Genomic DNA, 20,792 nt, shown 5'->3' with positions numbered 1-20,792 from the left:
TGAGCCATGTTATTTCTCCCACACAACCTCACCACTAGATGCCACTAAATCTTCCACACTAGACCTTTAAGTTATGTATGCTGTATTTTGTTTGTTTGTTTGTTTTGATATTTAAATTATGTTGTCTTCTTGACATCAAGCATTAGCTTAGCAGGCTTAACTCAAATGTTTTGGCTTTCTTATGGGTACTAGGACAAATAAAGTCATGCATTTGTTACAGATGGGTTGTAGCCCAGTGACAATTGTGAATTGTTCTACTTACACAAGATAAAATTCAAATTCAAATTATGCTTTGCACTATGATACACAGTAGGCCAGGTAGACTGGTCAGATGCATGCTGGAGATTATTAACAAATCAGTGTGACATCCAGGTATTTTTGGCATACTATCGATTTAGCTTTTGTTTGCACACTGCAAACTACATGCTACATTTTGGCTAAATCGGTTGGCATTGCTAACATAGTAGGCAGTTTCCAGTACACGCAAAAACCTTCTGTAATGGATGTATAATATGTTGAATTAGAGCCATATTACAAATCATATACATATTTAAAGCAATATTGATTATGATGTTGTATTATATATGTGTGTGTGTGTGTGTGTGTGAGTGTGTGTGTGTGAGTCAGCTGTATAAGGATAAGATGTAGACACTATACTTTATGTTAGAGTGCATCTGTGTCTCATCTTTTACATCTTACATATGTAAAGCTCTTATTGCATTGTTTAAAGGGTGACTGACTGTATAGATAATTGCATTGATCTGTATGTGTGTTTTCCATCTTTTGCATTTACTGAAGTGAATCTGTATATCAGTGTGGAGAAAGCCTTGCCAGTATGTAAAATGATAAATTTGTAGCTGTAGCTGTAGATGGTCATTAGAGAATGGGCGTACACTGAAGCAATAGCACAATAACAATGCGGTCATCAGTGGGTTGCATCATGTTTTTGTGGTATTAAGGTTTGTGAAAGGGTGAAGAAGGCCTCAGGAAGAAAAACAGCATGTACAGTGATGTAATCCACCAAGCAGAAGCTTGCAGATTTAGAGCCAGATGTCCCTAAATATTCAGCTGTAACCCCACCCTCTTCTCTCTGGCAAATTGGCCCTGTTTCACCAGGCAGGGCCGAATAAATCAACCAGGCTCTTCACTTGTTTTACAACCTTGATCAGTTTAATCATTTTACATTCAATGACATCACTCACTTAGTGTGACTGATGTCATTGTTAACACCTGCGCCCCAGTGGATTCTTCAATCTTCAATTTGAGCATTATGTTAATGATATAAAATATCAATTAAAAACATCTGTGGGATTCTGTTAAATATTTTGCTCGTGATGGTTGATCTTCAAATCAAGAGCGTCACCTTGCATTAAGTGGCACTTACTGTACAATGGGAAATATAAAACCAGACAGTAGTACAAGTGTAGAAGTCACAGCACAGCAACATCAATCCAAAGTTTGCTAACATTAGTTACGATAAGCTAGTGATCAAAAGAGACCAGGAGAGGTTATAGCAACAAAAACTCCTGAGTTTTCTGAACAGTTTTATTGACTGTTTAAAAATAAAAAAAAAAGTGGATGTCACCAATGTAACGTCACCCATTGGTTTATGGAGGAACAGTCTGAAGCCTCTTGTGCGGTATTTTGGCAATCACAATCTTTTTTTGGGAGCCATAAGTGACCAAATTTGGACAAAAGGGCGAAACTGGGGAGGAACCAGGGGTCGATCTAAATAGGAACCCATGAACATCGCCCTGGTAATGGCTTCTCAAGCACATGGTAGCCACGCCCCAAAGCGTCCTCTGCTTCATCGTCTTTTTTACTTTGACAGGGAGAAGTAGGGTCATTTTCTCTAGAGTTATGTACAACTGGACTGCCTTTTGCAACCAGTGTAGTTGCACCCTCCTAGCCATTAGAAATAATGCAGGTTTAAGGAGTAGCGTTTTTTTTTTTTGCACTATCCCCAGCCATCGGAAAGCATGTTCAACAGTGAGCCACACCGCACATGCATTCCAATACGCCTGTCTTTCAGGGCCACACCCTGAGATAATCAAAGTTCAACTTTTGGAAAACAACAACATGCACAGCATGCCATGTGGTCATGTACAACCAATCACAGCTGGCAGATTTCTTTTCTTTCATCCGCAAATATCCGCCTATGATAACTATGCAAGAGAAGTTAATCATTTTAGTGGTGGTCAACATCTGTCCCACAGATAATATTTTAATATGAACTTTTAAATCATGCCTGGAAGACCATTAGCTCCAAACTCAGGATGTCTAGTAAGTACATTATGATACGGTGCTGGTTGGCAATGTCAGGTGCAACCTGTCGCCACACCATTAAAAGTTGGCATCAGAGCACCTAGTGCTCAGCCATCATTTTCCAGGTGGTAAAGACGCTGCATGCGAATGAGCCCTGAGGCATTTCCACACTCGCTTCACTCTTCAGACCCGGTGATATTCCCTTGATTTTACTGTCTATGAATTCAACATTGGCTTTGTTAGAAAAAGAGTGTGTTTCTTCATCCAAAAGTTACACTGTGCCATTTTAAAGATTGTTAAAGTTGAAGCTGTTTTGTAGCTTTGTTGGTGGATACATTTCTAGACTCGAACAGAATCTACAGATTTTTTTACATTTTTATTTTATTTTATTGCTTTTACAGTGTACAGTTGTGAACCAGAATCATAATCTGTGAATTTCTTTTCTTTATTTATCTACTTGTAATGTGATGTATAATATTACATTTAAAAAAAATGATTTCAAGTCTACATATAATCTTTGGAGATGTCATCTGAATTCAGTGGGTGCAGATTCCATTTGGGTCTGCGCATAGCAGCGCATGTTTTTTAAAATTATACTGTGAAATAGAAACTATTACCACCCCCTGAGTCTGTGCTCACTTTCTGTTGACACTGATGGAGAGGCATTGAGTCCAACACTCAGTCAAACAAACCAAAGAAACCTGGGATACATCTTCTGCCTGTGTGTTAGCATTCTTCCAATTCCCAAAACACAGGTTCAAAGTTACATCGAGGTGGCCGGGAGAAAAGATTATACAGAATAACAAACAGCTAGGAGAGGCTACAGGTCAATGCTACACTCTCAAATGTAGTGAAGACCTTAAGTTTCACAGGAGGAAAGCAAATATGGCTGCTTTAGCCAAACACACAATGAGCCGCAAACTTGGAAAGCACCCCTCACCGCTCCTTCGGAAAAATATAACACAAGAGAGAGGTCATTTTATTATAATGTGTGAAGATACTCAACACTATGTGTTGTCTCTGTCTCTACATCACATCATGTGACCTCTGTTTTTGATCCTCTTTGGATATTTGCTGTTCAGATTTCACAGAGTGAGCCTCAGGGGACTTTTACATGCCTGAAAAATGAAAAAGAGATTAAAGTGATATGGAGATTCCAGCATCAAAAGAGGTTTCACGTTCTTCTGTAATGCCCCCACTGTTCTTTTTAATAATTTGATTTCACTGTTCACAGGTGCATTTCTATACAATATTTATTTAAGTCTTGATACATTTCTTTCAAAATAATGTATTGACTAAAAAGCATCCAGCAGATTTGGCTAACAGGAAGCTAAGAAGGAACATGAGAGCAGGTGAAGTCTAGACACAGACTAAAACTCTTCACTGTTTCCATTTTAATCCTTAGGAGGTGCGATAATGTTCTGTTAGTGTCCATTATAACAATGAGACATGCTGGAACATTTTTCCTACAGGAGCTGAAGAGTAATCATGACCTGCCTGACTCACGCAACAGTGATGCAACACTGTGTCTGTTGTTATTGATGTTCAGCTTAAAAAAAACCAACATAGTCTATGAATGTGCTCTGAATTCATGATCAAAACACATCAAGCAAATCTAGCTCATTTTCAGCTCAAATTAACTCTGATTAAAGTGATTATTTAATTTCTGCTCATGATTTCAGTCGGTGCATGTCAGGCAATAATTGCGATGTTTCACACAGGGGATGTAGCCTCATCAATGTTAATGATTTGAGTTGTGTAATGATGGCTGGGGATAATTTCATGCCACTTATAACAACATGTGACTCACAATTGATTAGTGAAACTGTTCACTGTGAAAATCGATCCTCTCCAAATGGAGTCTGGTGTTGATACTAGTTTACTACGCTGTCAGCCACGAGGCTGGACACAAAGCAGGCAAATAAACAACACCAAACTTACACTTGATATGAAATTCAGAACTTTCTTTGAGTCCTGGATTTTCCAGTGATGCTATTTCAGGGACTGAGCCAGAGTAAGCCAGTCATTTCTGCTGATTTTTCTTTTCTTTCTGCTTCTTGAATTCCCCCTGATAAAACCACCAAAAGAAAAAGCCCACAACATTTTGCCCAGTCCACTCCCCCCCAAAATATACTTAAAAAACAAAGAAATTTCAAAATTTAAGTCAAACTAAACATTTCAATTACTATTATAGTAGATCTGACAGACACTTATCAAAAATAATCAGCAACTTCTTTGATAATTTATATTTTAAGTCACTGCAAATACATCCCCCTAAATCCTACACACTGCGTCTTTAAGTAAGTTTTCATAAAAAGAAATGTTGATTTGTTTTTGTTTGTTTGTTTTCAGTTTCATTCTTGAGACAAAAAATTTGCCCTCTCATACATATAAATGCAACAAACACGGATGAAAAAGTATCCCCAGGATAACACAAACTAAATAGTGGGATGAGATTTCATGATGATGACACAATATCAACCATGTGAATTTAAAACTTTCTTGCAGCTGGAACGCTGTTTCCTTTTGTGTCCTCCTCACTGAAGCCACACCCTGCTGCTGCTGCTTTGTTTGACCAGCTCTGCTGAATATTTACATGTGGGCGGCGTCAGCCTCTGTGGCCTTTTACTGGCGGACATATTCAAGCCTTAAGAAATGACACACGGGCAGATACAAAATCACAGCCCTGTGGACACAGACACGGTCTTGTTTATCACTGTCTGTTTCTGCCTCTCTGACTTTTTTATTTTTTTTACTCTGTCTGACTCTCTCTCTGTCTTATAGTGAATCCATCTGCTGAAGGGGGACCCCGCCTCCCACCCAGACCCCCGAGACATGGGGGTAGGAAGGAGTTAGGCTTATTAATGGAGAAAACTGTAAAAGCAAATAACACACAGAGTTTCACATTTCATCCTGCTCCAAAATCTGACAAAATCTGAAAACATTTACAGCAAACCCAAAACCTAAATGCATATATTTAGCCCACACACAGATGCTCTCAATAATGTTTGTGTGTTATATCTGTGGTTGCACTCGTGAATACACATCATTCACATAAAAGGCTCACATAATGGCTCCATTGACCAATAATTCAGAAAAAAACTGAGGGACCATCAATGGCCTATTTTAAACCTCAGAGACTGTGTGGCTGGAGGCCACGAACAACTTCAAAAATCACACTTGGTAAGAAAAAAATGTTGAAAGCAAAGCATCTATCCAAAGAGGAAATTAAAGGCTTTATTTTCTGTGTTATATTATATTTGTGGAAAAGATGACAAGAACATAAGAACCAAAATCAGGACACGGGCTCCTTTTTATTTTTAAATAAACTAACGTTGTATTCTTCTTTTAAAAAAAAATTAAGAAAATAATCTGTTAAGAGCTGCAAGTAACTCTTACATTTATTATTTATTAATCTGCAGATTACTCTCTTCATGAACAGATTTTGCTTTTTTTTTAAAAAAGCAGCCTGTTCTTAAAAAAAATTCTTAAAAGCCTGGGCTGACATTATCATTGTTTGTTTTGTCCAACAAAAAATAAAAAAACAAAAAAATATTTTCATTAAAAATAAAAGATAAACCAATTATCACTATTTAGAAACAACAAACAGAGAATTTTGCATTTTCGTGCAAAGGATTACTTGAATAATTAAGCGATTATCAATAGTCTCATAATGGATTAATGGAGATACCAAATATGAGCTATAGCAATATTATGTGTCAACTGATGCATAAAAATGGTATGTGGGCCTCGCAGTCTGACACAGTTCAGTCTCAATGTTATTGTTCAGCAAAGCGAAGATGACATCACCAGCAGGAGCTTTTTAGTTCAGGTGACAGAGCCTCTTCCTGCTTTTCTTTACATGTGCGTCCCTCTGGGATAACTCACACACTGTTAATCCAGCTGGTGCCATCTGGCCTCAAAACATACACACACACACACACACACACAAACACACACACGGATGCAAACACGCACAAAGCCACAAGACATTCATCTCAGCCTCAGCGTGTCTGCTGTGTCTGACCGATGCACTCAGGTCTGTGGAGCAGCGGGGACGAGACAGTGATGAATGCTGATATGATGGTTAATGTGACAGCAGCCAGGTCAGCCAGTTACAGTCGAGCCAATGTGGGCAAAGACACACTCTCAAGTCTGCAAGCCGAGCACTCAGGCAGGGAGCTGCACCTTAGTGTGAGCACTGAAGCAATGGATAATGGTATAACTCCCCCCCCCCGAGGGGAAAATGCTGCTGGGATACATTTACCAAACCACCTCTGACACTGCAGATGAGTGTAAAGAGACACTAGACAAAGACAGACAACGCACACACACAGATAACAAATTTAACCTACTGGAGAAGCTGGGTTAAATAAAGATTACGACTGAATCAGAAAATGCAAATAAACCTTAGCAGATATGTCATCTAGGAACTGGGGATCACATGAGGTCAACCAGCGATCCTGAAGGTGGAGACAGTCGGCTTCTCAGTCTCACATTCTTGTCATTCTGACTGCAGAGTCTTTAGACCAGATGCCTTGCCGGATGACCAACATATCCTGAGCTCGCATGTGAGGATCATATGAGACAATGCAGCTTCAGTTCAGCTGCAACACCACAATCTTACACCCAGTCCCAAAAACTGTGATGTCATGTTAACCAAATGTTATTCCTTTAAATCCGACTGAGGGTGGTGAAATGTTTTTGGCCTGACATCAACACCCTGCGGCATTCTCTGGTCATGTTGAGATGCTAAGAAGTGGGGTCTGATTCATTTTCACCCTCTGACCTGCTGCGGATCTTTCCAAGCTGTAATCGATGGTGTTTCCGTTGGTCGGAGTCATCCCTGACCTATTGTCAAACCATGGTCAACTTTTCACTATACAAGAATCCCAACCACTGACCAGACAATCAAACACATGCCCACAATGAGTTCATATGTTCCCTCTCACACGTCGCTTTAAACTCTTTCCTTAAATGCCCAAGCTTCCGCTCAAGCCATGCACACCAACGCATATGCACTTCAACTAAAAGAAACAACATACCAATAAAATGTGTAGTCCCATGTAAAGGTTAGCCGATTCACCACCACATCGCAGCTAAATGCCCTTAATCTCCACAAAGAAAACTGCTCCTAAACAGCTTGGCAACTTTTCTTTCATTAGCCACCCCTTTTTTCACACTGTCTGTTCAAGGCTGGAACGACATGCTGTTATTCCACTAAGATTACAACTGTGGAATGTGGGGACAGAGTTGTCTCACTTTTAAACTGGCAGCGGAGGTAATACAAGCATCAAATCAACTTCTGAGTAAAAGGGAAGCCTGTAGTACGGGACCAGTGACAGGACAAATGTGACATTTTCATGTGCTATGCGTGTGACAAACCAACAAAAAGCAGCTACCAGCAGTTAGCAGCTATCTTAAAGATATGAAAAGAAAATGTCAGCAAATTAGGGCGACTCTAGATGTGTTTCCAATACAGATTTGCGCAAAAATTAAGTGATATTTTCAAAATGTTGATAAAATACAATTGCGAGATGACTGCATTTTCCATTGAGTGGTGTTATGCGGCTTTTCTTGCAATGTTATGTGCTTCTCATCTCATGAACATTCCAAGAAGCATGGCGATGGATGATCAAAACATCAGCTGGTTTATTTTTTAGTGCAGCCACCGCACTAGCCATCATCAGCGCCTTAGAAATACACTGGTTGTCATTATTTCTAATGTAAAATGTTATGTGAGCGATAATGAAAAACAAGCCTCTTATACATGAAAATGGCCACGTATGAGGGATTTCTGGGAGGTGATAGCCCACGATATCAAAGAGGAATTGTGGATTCAAAACTTCCAGATGATCAACTCAACTTTTGATGAGTTATTTGATGCAATAACACCTCTTGTAGTGCCTGCTGCATCATTGAGGGAGGCAGATACCGACAAGTGCACAGCCACATCATGATGTGACCTGTAAAAGCCAAAAAAGGGTTTCCATTGCAGTTTTGCGAAATATGGCTTTTTCGAATCACCTGAAATACCACCTCATGCGAGCTTAAAAACTGCGATAAATGGGAGTTTTTTCGGCATATTTTATATTCGCTATTTCAATTTTCGCAATTTTAGGGTTGATGAAAAACAGCCTGCTGGGGTCTAGAAGGTCCTTAGCTTCCGAGTAGAGGATGAGATGAGCAGCCATATAACAGAGAAATTGATGTTGACATGTCATGCCATTATTATTTTTTTAGAACGTGCTGCCGATGGGTATGTTATACGTCACACTAGAGGCCGATGATGTTGTGTAACACGTCACATCCATCAAGCCTTTTTTGCTTTTTTGCAATGCCGACATGCTGTCTATAATCCCACACAGGGACAGCATGATGCCGACATTGTTTGATTCTGTGTTTAAATTCAAAGGCGGTGTAAAAAAAGGGACTTCATAGTGGCCATATAGCATGATCTCTGTGTAAAAAGGGCCAAGGACTCCAGGGAATAAATAACCTTGGCTTGTGGTTTGGATGATGGCTGTGTGACTGCATAAGAAAATTATGTTATATGTTGAGATCCTGCAGACAGAGACAGCCCTTGGGCCCTACCCTGGTTCGACCCGAAGCCCTGACATGACCAAAGACCTGCGGCTGAATTCTGAACGTCAGTCAGGACGAATCATGTGGTGTGAGCTGCTCATAGGGTTTGTTCAGTACAAATGCATCCCACAAGATAAGAGTGGCACTAGAAGCTCATTTCTGACCTACACTCTCTGACCTACAAACATTTTGACAGAGAAACTATTTTTTAACTGTCTAGCGCCACCCCTCTCTCTCCCCTCTCTCTTGCCCTATGTCTCTCTCTAACAGGATTTCCTCCAGACACAAAGACCACCATGCACTGCCAAACCGATAAGCCCCGGCCAATGACTTGACACAAGGAGCCCATTCCTGTCATTCTTACTTTATTGAAAAGGTGTTGATCCCACCGCTGAGCCCCGAGATGAAACACATGTGTGCAAACAATTAACCTTCTCACATACACACTGGGCCCCTTCCCTTCTTAGTTACACTTTAACCTTGTGCTTAAATTACAACTGAAAGTGTAGGGGAGGCTTTATACGTACACTATATCAGTCTGTAAATGTATTGATATGACTTGAATACGTAGGTATTCTGTTTTCTTTGGCTTGAAGGTTCATAAAAGCATATGGGAACAGTCCTTAAACCAATGAAAAATGCTTAACGGTGCAGGGACATTGTGTAGATGAGAGTGTGGGATGTTTTGAAACGACACATTGGAAGCACGCTTCAGCAGGGCAACAGAAGTCTCCTTACCTTCCCATAGTCGGTGGTGAGGACCATGGAAGAATCATCACAGGAGCCGACGGTGGAGGGGAGGAGCTGTTCTTTGTGTCTCAGCCAGACACGGGCCCCCTGCAACACACAGAAAAACACCATTAGCATCTGGACACAAGGCTCAAACTGGAGTCAGCCGTGTGAGGAAGAAAATGCTGGACAGTTGGCGTTACAAATGCACTTTAGGAATTTGGCTGATAGCTGAAGTAAAGGCAAAATTCAACCTGAAAGTATGTTGGGGAGAATATGAATGTGGAAAGTACAAAGAGAAAACAGAGCTATTCTAGAAAAGCAGGGATTAAGTCCTCTGGACTTCTTTCTACAGTGACTTTTTCCCCACTTTTTGCTTGTTCTCTTCTTGCCACATAGCTGCTCCCTCACCACACCAAACTGGCACAGTTATCCTCTTATTAAACTGTCATTGCCCTTTAGTAGAGAAAAGCGGTTTGCCAGGCCTGCATGCAGAGGGTGTGTCAGAGACTTAAACCACCACACAGTTGCACACACTCTGTAAAACTGTCAAAAAAGCTTTCAGTCTTTGGTTGTGAGGGATACTTTATGCCATAAAATGGAAGAAAATGCGCTCAAATGAGCATCTGCCACTTTAGCATATCAATACAAATGCTTCTGTGCCCACAATCCTTTCTTTTTTTTTTCTATATTTCAATCAGACAAACCACAACATCATTCTTGCTATTGTCCCAGTTCAGATCCTGGTCCCAGACAGAGATTAACAATTGCTCTACAGCTGATCTGGACGGCTGTCCCACTGTGTTTGTGTATCCATGTGAGGTCACCGACCTTCCCAGACATGTTTGTTAACAGCTCAGTAACCAGGAGCAATAACAGGAATCTGAGGCTGATTGCTCAGAATGACTGTCATTTCCTTACAGTGGTGGAGGATACATTTATAGAACCGGCTGTGTGTTAATGACTGCAGTGAATGAGAGTTTACGCCTGTGCGGTCTAAAATTGCAAATCTTTTAGGATGACTAAGTCCACATTTGTCACAGTCAAAAACAACAAATGTGGCCTTTGGTTAAACAGTATTGAAAACCATGTGATGGTGAACCTATGACCTTCAAGGGATATTTTACATTTTGGTGTATACACTTATTCGCTTTCTTGCCAAAACTCAGATGAGAAGATTGACACCACACAGACATTTGCCAGTCAAAGGAGCTGTATGGGATTCAGAGGGGGGCTGTATCTGACTCAGAACTATACCAGTCATATCAGACTTGGCTTTCAATGCGACTATTCAGTGATAAGCCTGAATATAACCCCAGTGTTAACCTGGGGAGGGAATAGTGGGCGGGTAATACGCTTTAGCGACAACTTCATTGACATTATCAGCACTTGTCGCCATTGGAACACAGAAAAACGGAAAGCAGCAAACAGAGAAATTCAGATTACAACACAGAAAGGGGAAGCATCACTAGCATCACTTCTTTTCTGCTTAGGATGCCAGTACCCCCCTATTGTGACTTAACAAACAGTTGTTAGCTGCTATATTAACCCTTTGAAACCTGGAGCAAGATCGCTTCTTGTGCTGCTTTTAGACGTCTTTCACATGTATTTAAACCTTTAAACCTTTTGAAGATTGGTGAGATGTCTTTAAAAATATGGGAAAAGGGGCAATGAGCAACTTGGGAAGAAATGTTCCATAAATTGCAAGATATTTTGTAAAAATGCTAGAGAAAATGTCTTAGGGAAAAAGCTATGGAAAAAACATGTTTATAAGTATGATAATTACATATTTTAAAATATGTTACACAATTATTGTATTTTTTTAAAGCACTCTTTCTAAGTCCTGTTTGTCTTGTTTGTTTTTTACCTTTCTTTTTCTTTTTTTGTTTTATTAGTTTTTCTAATTTACAGGTTAGTTTCTTCTATTTTTCACTCATTTCTTTCTAATTTTTAGATCATTTTTTCTTTTGCTACCCATTGCCTTCTTCACAAGATTTTAAAAGAAATCACGCAGATTTTCTTAGGTTTCAAAGGGTTAATCATGTGAAAGCCAAATACAGAACCTTTGATTTTAGCTTAAAGAGTGGAAACAGGGGAATCAACTAGCCTGGGGCTGTATGTTTTGTTTAAACTGCACAGAAAACAAAGTGCAAAACAGTGACAATTTGTGGTTTTACAAGGGGTCCTCTTACTTAACTTTCTGCAGGAAAGACAAAATTTGAAGCCTGTTTGTATTCCCTCGGTTCAAGGTCACAACGATAAATGATGCAACACAAATTGAACATTTCGGTTTGAAGAAAGTTACCATCTCTTTAGAGAAGCCTGTCTTTGACAAACTTTACACCATTAATCATCACCACCATTGAAGTGGCCCCGAGGAAAACACGTAGCGAAAGGGAATTGTGTGTCTAACAGAGCATAAAACTGAAGAGATCAATATGCATGGATTCCACTAGGAAACCTTATACAAGGTCACCACTTCCAGACATCAATCCTCATTAACTATTAACAACAGGCTGCCATGTGTACACACACACTCTCATCCATGGAGCACAAATGTGTTTGCCACCAGGGTCACAGCAAAGATCAAGATGCTTTTGTTTAATACACTGGATATTTAGGTGAAATGCAATCTGCTTGTATCAGCACTGAATCACGGAGACAAAGAGGAAATTAGCTCAATAAAAAGTCCATCAAATTAACTTGCTCAGCCTCTAAGAGTGATGATTGCTCTTTTATTGCTCTTTTTTTTGTGATCCAAGCACAAGGGGTCACTCGGTCCATCCAGCCGGTCTGGAAACCTACTTCCGTCATCATCTAGGATTTTTTTCTTCCAGTCTGCTAATGGAGCGCAGCTAAATGTAGCTCTCTCAAACCACGGGGGAGAGTGGGATAAAGGGGGTCGTGTAAATTAGGAGGAGGCTGCAGGAGGAGGCGGGGTGAAGGGGAAAGAGGAAGGGTGCAGGCAACTGTCCCGCCTCCTATTGTCTCGAAAAAAGAAGCAGACAAACAGAGACCTCAGGACACAAATATTACAGAGGCCACATTTACTCACTTTTCAATTAATATAAGACGACTAGTGACTTCCATACCAACAGCCGACTGTGTGTGCCTGGTACCAGCCTGGCATGCATGGCCTATTCAAGAAAAAGCTGCTTCACGCGACGTCCAGTGAGGAGATTAATAGTGTTTACTCTATAGATTTTTAAGAAGATCAGTTGCTGTTATGTAACTGGAAATCACAGAGACTTGAACTCAGCAGAATATTGCTGGTAGTCTTGTAAAGACTGTTTGTATGGCAACAGTGGAGCTGACAAACAACAGAAACATGCAGGTAGATTATAACAAAGGAAGATTATATGAGAATAAAAAAGCAAGCATGCCATGACATGGAGAGCAGTTGGATTGCTCATAATACTGAGCGTTTCTGCACCACATTGCGGTAATGCTTCAACTTCAGTGACGCAAATATTAAAAGAACATTTTCCAGGACTTGCATGGTTCAGTTGCTGAGTCAGAGTCTCAGAGGTTTTCCATTCACACGAACAAAGAGAAACCCACAAACACTTTAATGGTTAAAGACAGATAAAACTATCCAAACAGCATACTCACAACACACAGTTCAGGAACTAAGACACCCAATAATTCACATAATATCTGGTTAATTAAATGAGTCAACACTATATGATAAACTAAAAGTCAGCAACAAGCTGGCCCATAAAGATGCCATCCCTGGCTTGGCTTGCTGCACCAGCGTCTGTGCAGTGACTGGCTGTCTGGAGAACTGCCCACCATGCACTATAATCAAAATCGTGCAGAAGCAGCCAAATCAGTAGTCACCCAACACACAAAAAGTTGTACTAGTTCATTATGCACATGTATCAGATCATTTGTCGTCGTTTTTTTTTTACACTGTACTACAGCCAAACTTACAGATTTCTGTTTTCTTTATTTATACATTCTAGCACAGGAGGGGTAAGCAACCTTTACGATCAAATGGTCATTTTTTACAAAACATTAACATAATAGGTCTAAAGAGGGCTTTTTACAATTATTTGCTACTTGAACCTTGCAACGTTGGCAGTTAAAGCAGGGAAATCTATACACACACTAATAAATTCTCAATTTTCCATAAAATCTATAGCTAGCCTCGCTAGGCATACTTAAGACCAACCACTGCTATTGAGGTTTGGCAAAATTTAGATGAAAAGACACCAGGCCATAGAGGTATGGCCCACATTTTAGTTGACCAAATGTTAATACATTTTTTTATTCCGTGTCTGTGCTACACACTTTTAAAATTGGAGACTTTAAGGATTAATTTAGGCCTACGACACTGATAAATAAAATTGAAATATTAAAAATTAACTGTTATTCATCTCTGTATACCTATATTTTTTTGTCACAGCAACTGGGAGCCACTGGAGAGAGTTTAAGAGCTGCATGTGGCCCCTAAACCACAGTTTAACTACCCCAATTCTAGCCTAATGCCCTGTTTCCCCAGAGTTTTGGTTGCGTCACCGAGGTTGTGATATGAAATTATTGATTTCTATAATGACTCGTATGACTTGCATGACTAGCTTACATTTATAACATTTCAACTCTTTAAAATTTGCATCGCTGCCACAAACATTAGGTGCAGAGTCAGCAATCAAGACTGAATGACGTTAACAGTGGGGAATGGTTGCACAATAGGCTTTAACTATACCTGTCTATTCTGAAAATATTTGGACATTTACGCCTGCCTTAAATAATCACCGGGGATTTTTCTGGACGACTGTCGGCCAGTAAAATTAAGTTGGTGGAAGAAGTGGTTTTCCAGTGGCTCAAGACACTCAACACCAGATGTGTGTGTCCTTTTGTTTGCTTCTTTTTCTGTAAGCGTGTGTGTCTAAAGTGTCTGAAGCTGGAGGGTATAAAGTCAAGATGAATTGTCTCAGCAACAGATGGCCTCACCAAAACTCCTCCCCCTTGTCCCTTCCATCCTCAGGAGCTCCGTCACTAAGTCAAGACAAAAGCAACCACATCTGACTGAGAGCTCAGGAGTTAACCAGGCGGAAATACCCCAAACAAAGGCCAGCTGGGACGCAAAAGGGACACGAATATCATCTCGAGTTAAGTCGCCTAAACTTGAATCAGCACAACCAACCACTCTGACTAAACCGGTGGAATGATGTGTGTAGGCATAAAAATCATTTAAAAGTACAGTCTTATAATGAAACACAGCCATCACTGGAATTAATTATCAAGTTAACCCCCGCTCCCGTGCCTCTGGTAACCAGATGTTTTAATGGCACCATTAAAAAGCAAAGCTGAACTGCTGCCACGATATTCCCAGCTCAAGCTAATTTCAAATTCTTAATGCTGCATGTCACTGAGCACATGTAGCACTGCTGAGGCAGAACCCAGCTGACAATAGTAATGTGACCCATCACAACAGGCTGCACACCGACGTCCCATCATGCTCTCTGACACAGAAACCACTCGGGCTGAATGATGTGATCCCTGAGTTGGAGCTTGAGTTTCTGCAGCTTGTATAATGACATCCAGCTCAGAGATTGGCTAATGAACGAGCCTTAAATATTTAAGGGGCATACATAGTACAAGGTGCCACGGCTCTTTCTCTGCTGTCTGGCGTGGCATGAGCACAGGCGGTATCAGGTGATTGAATCAGCCAGGACAAAAGAAAGCTAATTAACTCATCCTGACTTGGACACGGTTGAACAATTAAGTTATGATAAGCCAATTTCTTGGATCATAGCGAGATTTCAAGGAGCGGCGAGTGAACGCCTGCCCAGCGGACAGCAGTGCTGCATGTTGGGCTGACTGCTGGCCAGGACTGGTGCCGGCTGAGAGACGAGTGCGTCCAACTGGATTTCTGACAAGCATCTCATTTGTTGGGCTAAGATAAACGTAACACCGGAACGTATCCACCAGGAACAAATTCGTCCAAAAGAAACTCTAGCTGCTGCTGCTTTCACTTGTCCCTCTCAAATTTCCTCGCTCGATCGTATGTTCATTCATGAATATTTGTTTTGCAATCAAGTTTGTCCAAGGTCAGAAATAAACTCAAAATTCCCAGTAACCAACTGCATCTCATTTAAAAGCAGATGTTCAAAAACATCTTGTTTTTATGTATTGGACCATGGTTTAGCACTCCATTTACACTTCAAATACCGGGATGTAACAGCATTATCATAACAATAGAGAGGCATAAGGCTGAGTCACTAACCCTTTGTGACCTCACGTGGACAGATGTGCGGTCCAGAACACTGGCGGGATGGATGGACTGCATTTAAAAGGTCAAACAGCATATTTATACCTACATGTTGCCAGTGTGTGTGTCTTTTGCAGGTTAAATTGTTCAAACATTTTGCAGAACCCTTAAAGTGATACTAATTAGTGATACCAATAGAGTACTTCATTTGATACCCATTACCTGAATGGAATCGCTTGTTGCATGGCCATACTTCATGCCGGCATCTCTGCACACTGAACTGCCACCTCTGTCAATACACCGTGTACAGCTTCATCTCACCACACATGGGATTGTAGCTGCTGCTGCTGCAGGAGTGTGAGCTCTGTGCTGGGGACAGTTACAAGAGTCCGCCATGGATTTATAAAGAGACCTGGATACAGTGTTGAAGGCAGGGCGCTGTTGATTCCCATAAGAGTTGGTCAGTGACGCATTGAGCCAAAATGGTTCAACTGCTGGGTCTAAAATTACCTAAATGATTGGCACTGTATCCTCACTGTGAAGGCCATAGAGCAGACGCACTTGGAATTTTCCATCTGCCAAGCTGCCTGCGTGAGAATAGCCATTTGTTAACTTAAATGGGAACAAAATGATTTAATGGTGCAGTTTTATTTGACTTTCAAAATGTTATCGGACCAAATGGATTAAGTCTCAGTATTAAAACAGGTCATTTCGCAAAATGTTTCTACTATTTATAGATGTCTCATTTGGGTCGCAGGGCACCAGGTGATGTGTAAGTCTACCGTTTTGCCACTACAAAAATTGACTTCAATGCCCGGCACACTTCTTGAAAGCCTGGAGCTCACGGTTTGCACAGGGCTCATGACAGGGCTAACTCCTGACATCACATGGCTAACATTACCTAATATTCTTTACCTGGTTTATGAACATAGTCGAGCCATTTCAGCATCGGTGTTACAGCGTAGTTTGTTGGGACCATGTAACAGCTTGGTTTTGGATGTTAGATGCTGCTGCTGTGTCAGCTTGTGCTATCGAACTGACTGTTAGCTGGAGAAGAGAGCCTCCAGAAATGGCAGCAATAGAAAGTTAGTTGATCCGTTGGGGAGTCAGGATAGTCTGAGATCAGATCCCAGCACAAAAAGGATCAAAGCAGGTATCATTATCAAGTTTCTATACTACTTGGTAAAATATAATTTAGGTCAGAAGCTGAGGCCTATTGTAATGGATTTCTGCAAAAAAATATAAAGCTACAAGACAAAAAAACAGGTAACAATGCAGGAGTTTATTGCTTTCTCCATCAAAAGGGAAAAAAGCCAAATTCGGGGATTGTAATCAAATCTCCTGCATGCTGACTGAGTGGAATGAAGAGGAATCCGCCAAGTAGCTGGCGAGATTAAACAAATGGGCTGACTGCAGCTGGGAGGAGAACTTGGGCAAAGTCCCTCTGGGTCTTTGACCACAAGCTTTCAAGTGGGGCAAAAAGTGGGTGTCCTACTAACAGCAAAACATTCACAGAAAGTCACTGAGTATAATTTTACATCTCAAACGCAGAAGACACATATGATCTTAATATGGCAACCTTTTGACTAAGCTTGGTCATTGTCAGGATCCTGACATTTTTAAAAGAACTGAATTTAAATTTTAACATATGTTGTGTATTTTTTAACACATTTTTCACCACTTCTTTGGCGCAGCTCCTTTGTGCCAATAAGGGGTTAAGTGCTGTTCTCAAGAGCTTTCCAGTAGTGGTTATTAAGGAAAATTTCTTGCACTAATTTTCCAACGATTCAGTCATGCAGCCCTCTGGCTATTAACCGTCAGGAAACCACCATCAGGCTCATCACAATGTATATAGTTACTGTTCAGTATATAGAATAAATTAAATACCAGTGATTTAATACAAGTGTGCCCCTTTTACATTTTCTCGTTTCTTTGTTTCCTCATTGCCACTGTAGCATCTGCCTGCTGGTGCCCGCAGCCAGCATGGGGTGAGGGCGGGGAAGGGCAGGGTGTGTGTGACCGAGGGGAGAAATCAGATGATTAAAGGCAACCTTCAGCATCTGTGCTGGAAGATGTATGAATTAATGATGGAGGGAGCAGCTGATCAGAAATTAGCTAATGGAGGAGGAGGAGTCCCTTGGGGGACAGGGCTTCCCCCAGTCTGTGATGGCGGGGGAGCGAAAGGAAAAAGGCTGCTGTTCATCAATTGTTCTTGACTCAGAGGAGCTGCTTGGACCCCCCGCTGAGGAAGCTATAAACAGATTTAAAGCAGGATGACCTCGAGGCAGCAGCTTCACCAGTTAACCCGTGCTTCATTTACATATTCATAGACTGTTTTTGTTAAAGCAGTAGGTCTGACGATGATGACGTTATGAATGCAACTGTGTCACTGGGTTAATGGAAATCAAATGCAACACAGCAGCAATTTGCTGTCATCGCTGTCTTTTAAGCTATTTTCATTAACATACTTGAGTCACAACAGCAAGTAAAGAAAATATGTGAATAAGTATGTGTGAGTGTGTATCTGCATGTGTTTGGTACTGTGTTTGTGTGTGTGTGTGTCTGTTCTGGTTTGCCTGTCTGTGTGTCCGGGGGTTAAAAAGCACCACCCCCTATCATCATCTGATGTTGCCGATCTGCCATGTTACTAATGAGTATATCCAAAAGAATTTGCATAACAGATTAAATCTTCAGGGGCACAAAAGAAAGAAGAGGGGCACTTGACACTGTGCCACAGAGTCTTGGCACAGTACCCTGTTTTACATCCTTATCCTGCGTCGACATATTTTCCTTCCTCTACTGTTCTAGAGTGATCAAAGTATCAGTATGATCCTGTGCTCAGGGTTATGATTTCTGACTACAGAATGGGTTCCAGGATGGGACAAAGAGGCAACAAATGATGTGATTACTGTATGTTTGATTGGATTGTCAGCTAAGCTGCATGACTTTGAATATCTAAACAACCACCTGGCATTCCTCCTCCTGTCTATCATCTACATATCGAGCCCTCTCCGTACTCATCTGTAGACTGTGATGGGGTCACACAGCAGGAATCACAGAGATATTTCAGGAATGCTGCTCAGTCAGGACTGTCACAGACTGAGACTGACTGTCTGACTGTGTGAGTCATCTGGGGCACTGACCAGTGGGTTTACAGGTTGTTGAGGTTGAGTGGAGCCATTGCTGGGCACCTGGCTCCTGTTACACTGCTCTTTACCTTCACTCAGACCTCACACTGTCACAGATTAAACATTATAGCTCATGGGAAGCCTCCCATTTTTCATTTTGGGCATGTGTTGTATTGCACACTTAAATTATAGTGTTTGATCGATTAGGCCTAAGTTAAGGAAAACACCAAAGAAACACTCATTCAAGCATTTCTAACATGACAATTTGCTTTTGCGTTGTATTATGTGATAGTAAAATTAATATTTTGGGGTTGTAGACCATTGGATAGACAGTGCAAGTGATCACAAAGTTTTATGGGATTTTTTTTTAAGGGATTGTTTCAAGCCTCAACCACTTCTTCAGATTTTTTTTTTTGACATTTTAGAACCAAGTGATTAATCCACAGCCCCCTTTTCACTGCCATTATTGCCGTTTTTAATAAAACGGTATACGATTGGAGAATGGGGAGACAGAGTTGTCCCATCTTTGAGCCAGCAACAGAGGTAGTAACAGCACTGAATCCCGGTCTATGTAAATGGAACAACCACCAGGACAGGATCATGGGCAGGACGGGGATGATGTTTGACGACATGTTATGGAAGAGACTCATTGCAGGAGACTTAAAAAGCAACAAGCAGCTAACTCAGAGAAGAAGAATAGGGTTTGTAAATCATCAATGAGGTCCAAGAGCTCCTTGGCCTCCAAGCAGAGGACACGATCAGACGCCATATAACAGAGATATTAAAAGACTGTTATTGCCATGTTTTGCCTTTGTTATTTTTTAGAAAGCGCTGCCTATACATATGTTATATGTCACACTAGAGGCTGACGCTGTTGTGTTAAATGTCATGCCCATTACCCCTCCTTTGATTCCGCGATACTGGCATGCTACCTAAAAATCACACACTGGAGCAGAATAATGCCAATGTTTTTGGCTTGGTGTAAAAATGCAATTACACCATGTAAAGAAGGGAATTTGTAGTGGCCCAATAGCACAATCTTTGTGTATTAAGGGGCATATTACTTGAAAAAACTAAGTGGGAGGATTAGTTGATAATGATGAAAAAATTGCAGCTACTTTCAATACTCTCACAGCACTTTCCAACTTTCCAACTACTCACAGGAGATGCACTGCCAACTGCACAGGCACATATAGGTATCACACTTCAAGCTCATGATTTATACAAATAATCTATAATGGTAGGGAGGGCAGGAGCAGTGATGGTAAGGATGATGTAACTGTGCCAAAAAAGTATTAGTCATACTATGTGCATATAGTACTATGTACTATATGCATGACATTTTGCGGCTTCTGAGAGCAGTTCAAACAACACAAGAAGTGCTGCCTCCTTCCAGAAACAGCTGGAAGAAAAACTGCTACCTTTTCTCTCTTATTGGGGAATGTGGAGAGTATTTTATCCTCTGTGTGAGGATGAGGATGTGAAGGAAGGGTGGGTTCAAGAGGGAGAAATAAATGTGGAGTCTTGAAAACAGTCCTCCACATGCAAGTCTCAGTATCTCAGCATACCGTGCTGCAAACAACCTCTGGCCAAACCACACACACTCATCTCTAATAAAACAGACAGGTCATGACTGTGGATTGTGCCACACTGTGTTGTTTGCTTCTTTTAAGCATTAAGGTGCCAGTTACACTCTTCAGGCCATGGCAGTCAAGACTCATGCAGCGTGGGATGTGTATTTAGGCCCGGCAGGGTGTTCCTCCTGCAATTAGTCCTGAAATTACAACCATAGCACCAACCTCATCATGAGGGAGTCAACAATTTTACAGTTTTTTGAATATATATTTTTTTACCTTCTGCTATATTCC

The 20,792-nt window shown here is 40.9% G+C and overlaps 1 protein-coding gene across 1 annotated transcript in view; it reads right to left on the bottom strand.

Annotated features, from left to right (window-relative positions):
- Window positions 1-20,792, bottom strand: part of myo10l3 (myosin X, like 3) — a 72,884-nt gene that overhangs the window by 45,204 nt on the left and 6,888 nt on the right. The window contains exon 2 of the mRNA XM_042494647.2: window positions 9,589-9,687. Coding sequence (XP_042350581.2) covers window positions 9,589-9,687 — 99 coding nt within the window. The remainder of the gene's footprint in view (window positions 1-9,588; window positions 9,688-20,792) is intronic.

This window comes from Plectropomus leopardus, chromosome 10 (genome assembly GCF_026936395.1).
Source record: "Plectropomus leopardus strain MGB_pleo_1.0 chromosome 10, ASM2693639v1, whole genome shotgun sequence".
NCBI classification, from domain to species: Eukaryota; Metazoa; Chordata; class Actinopteri; order Perciformes; family Serranidae; genus Plectropomus; species Plectropomus leopardus.
This window is presented reverse-complemented; position numbering and strand designations above follow the sequence as displayed.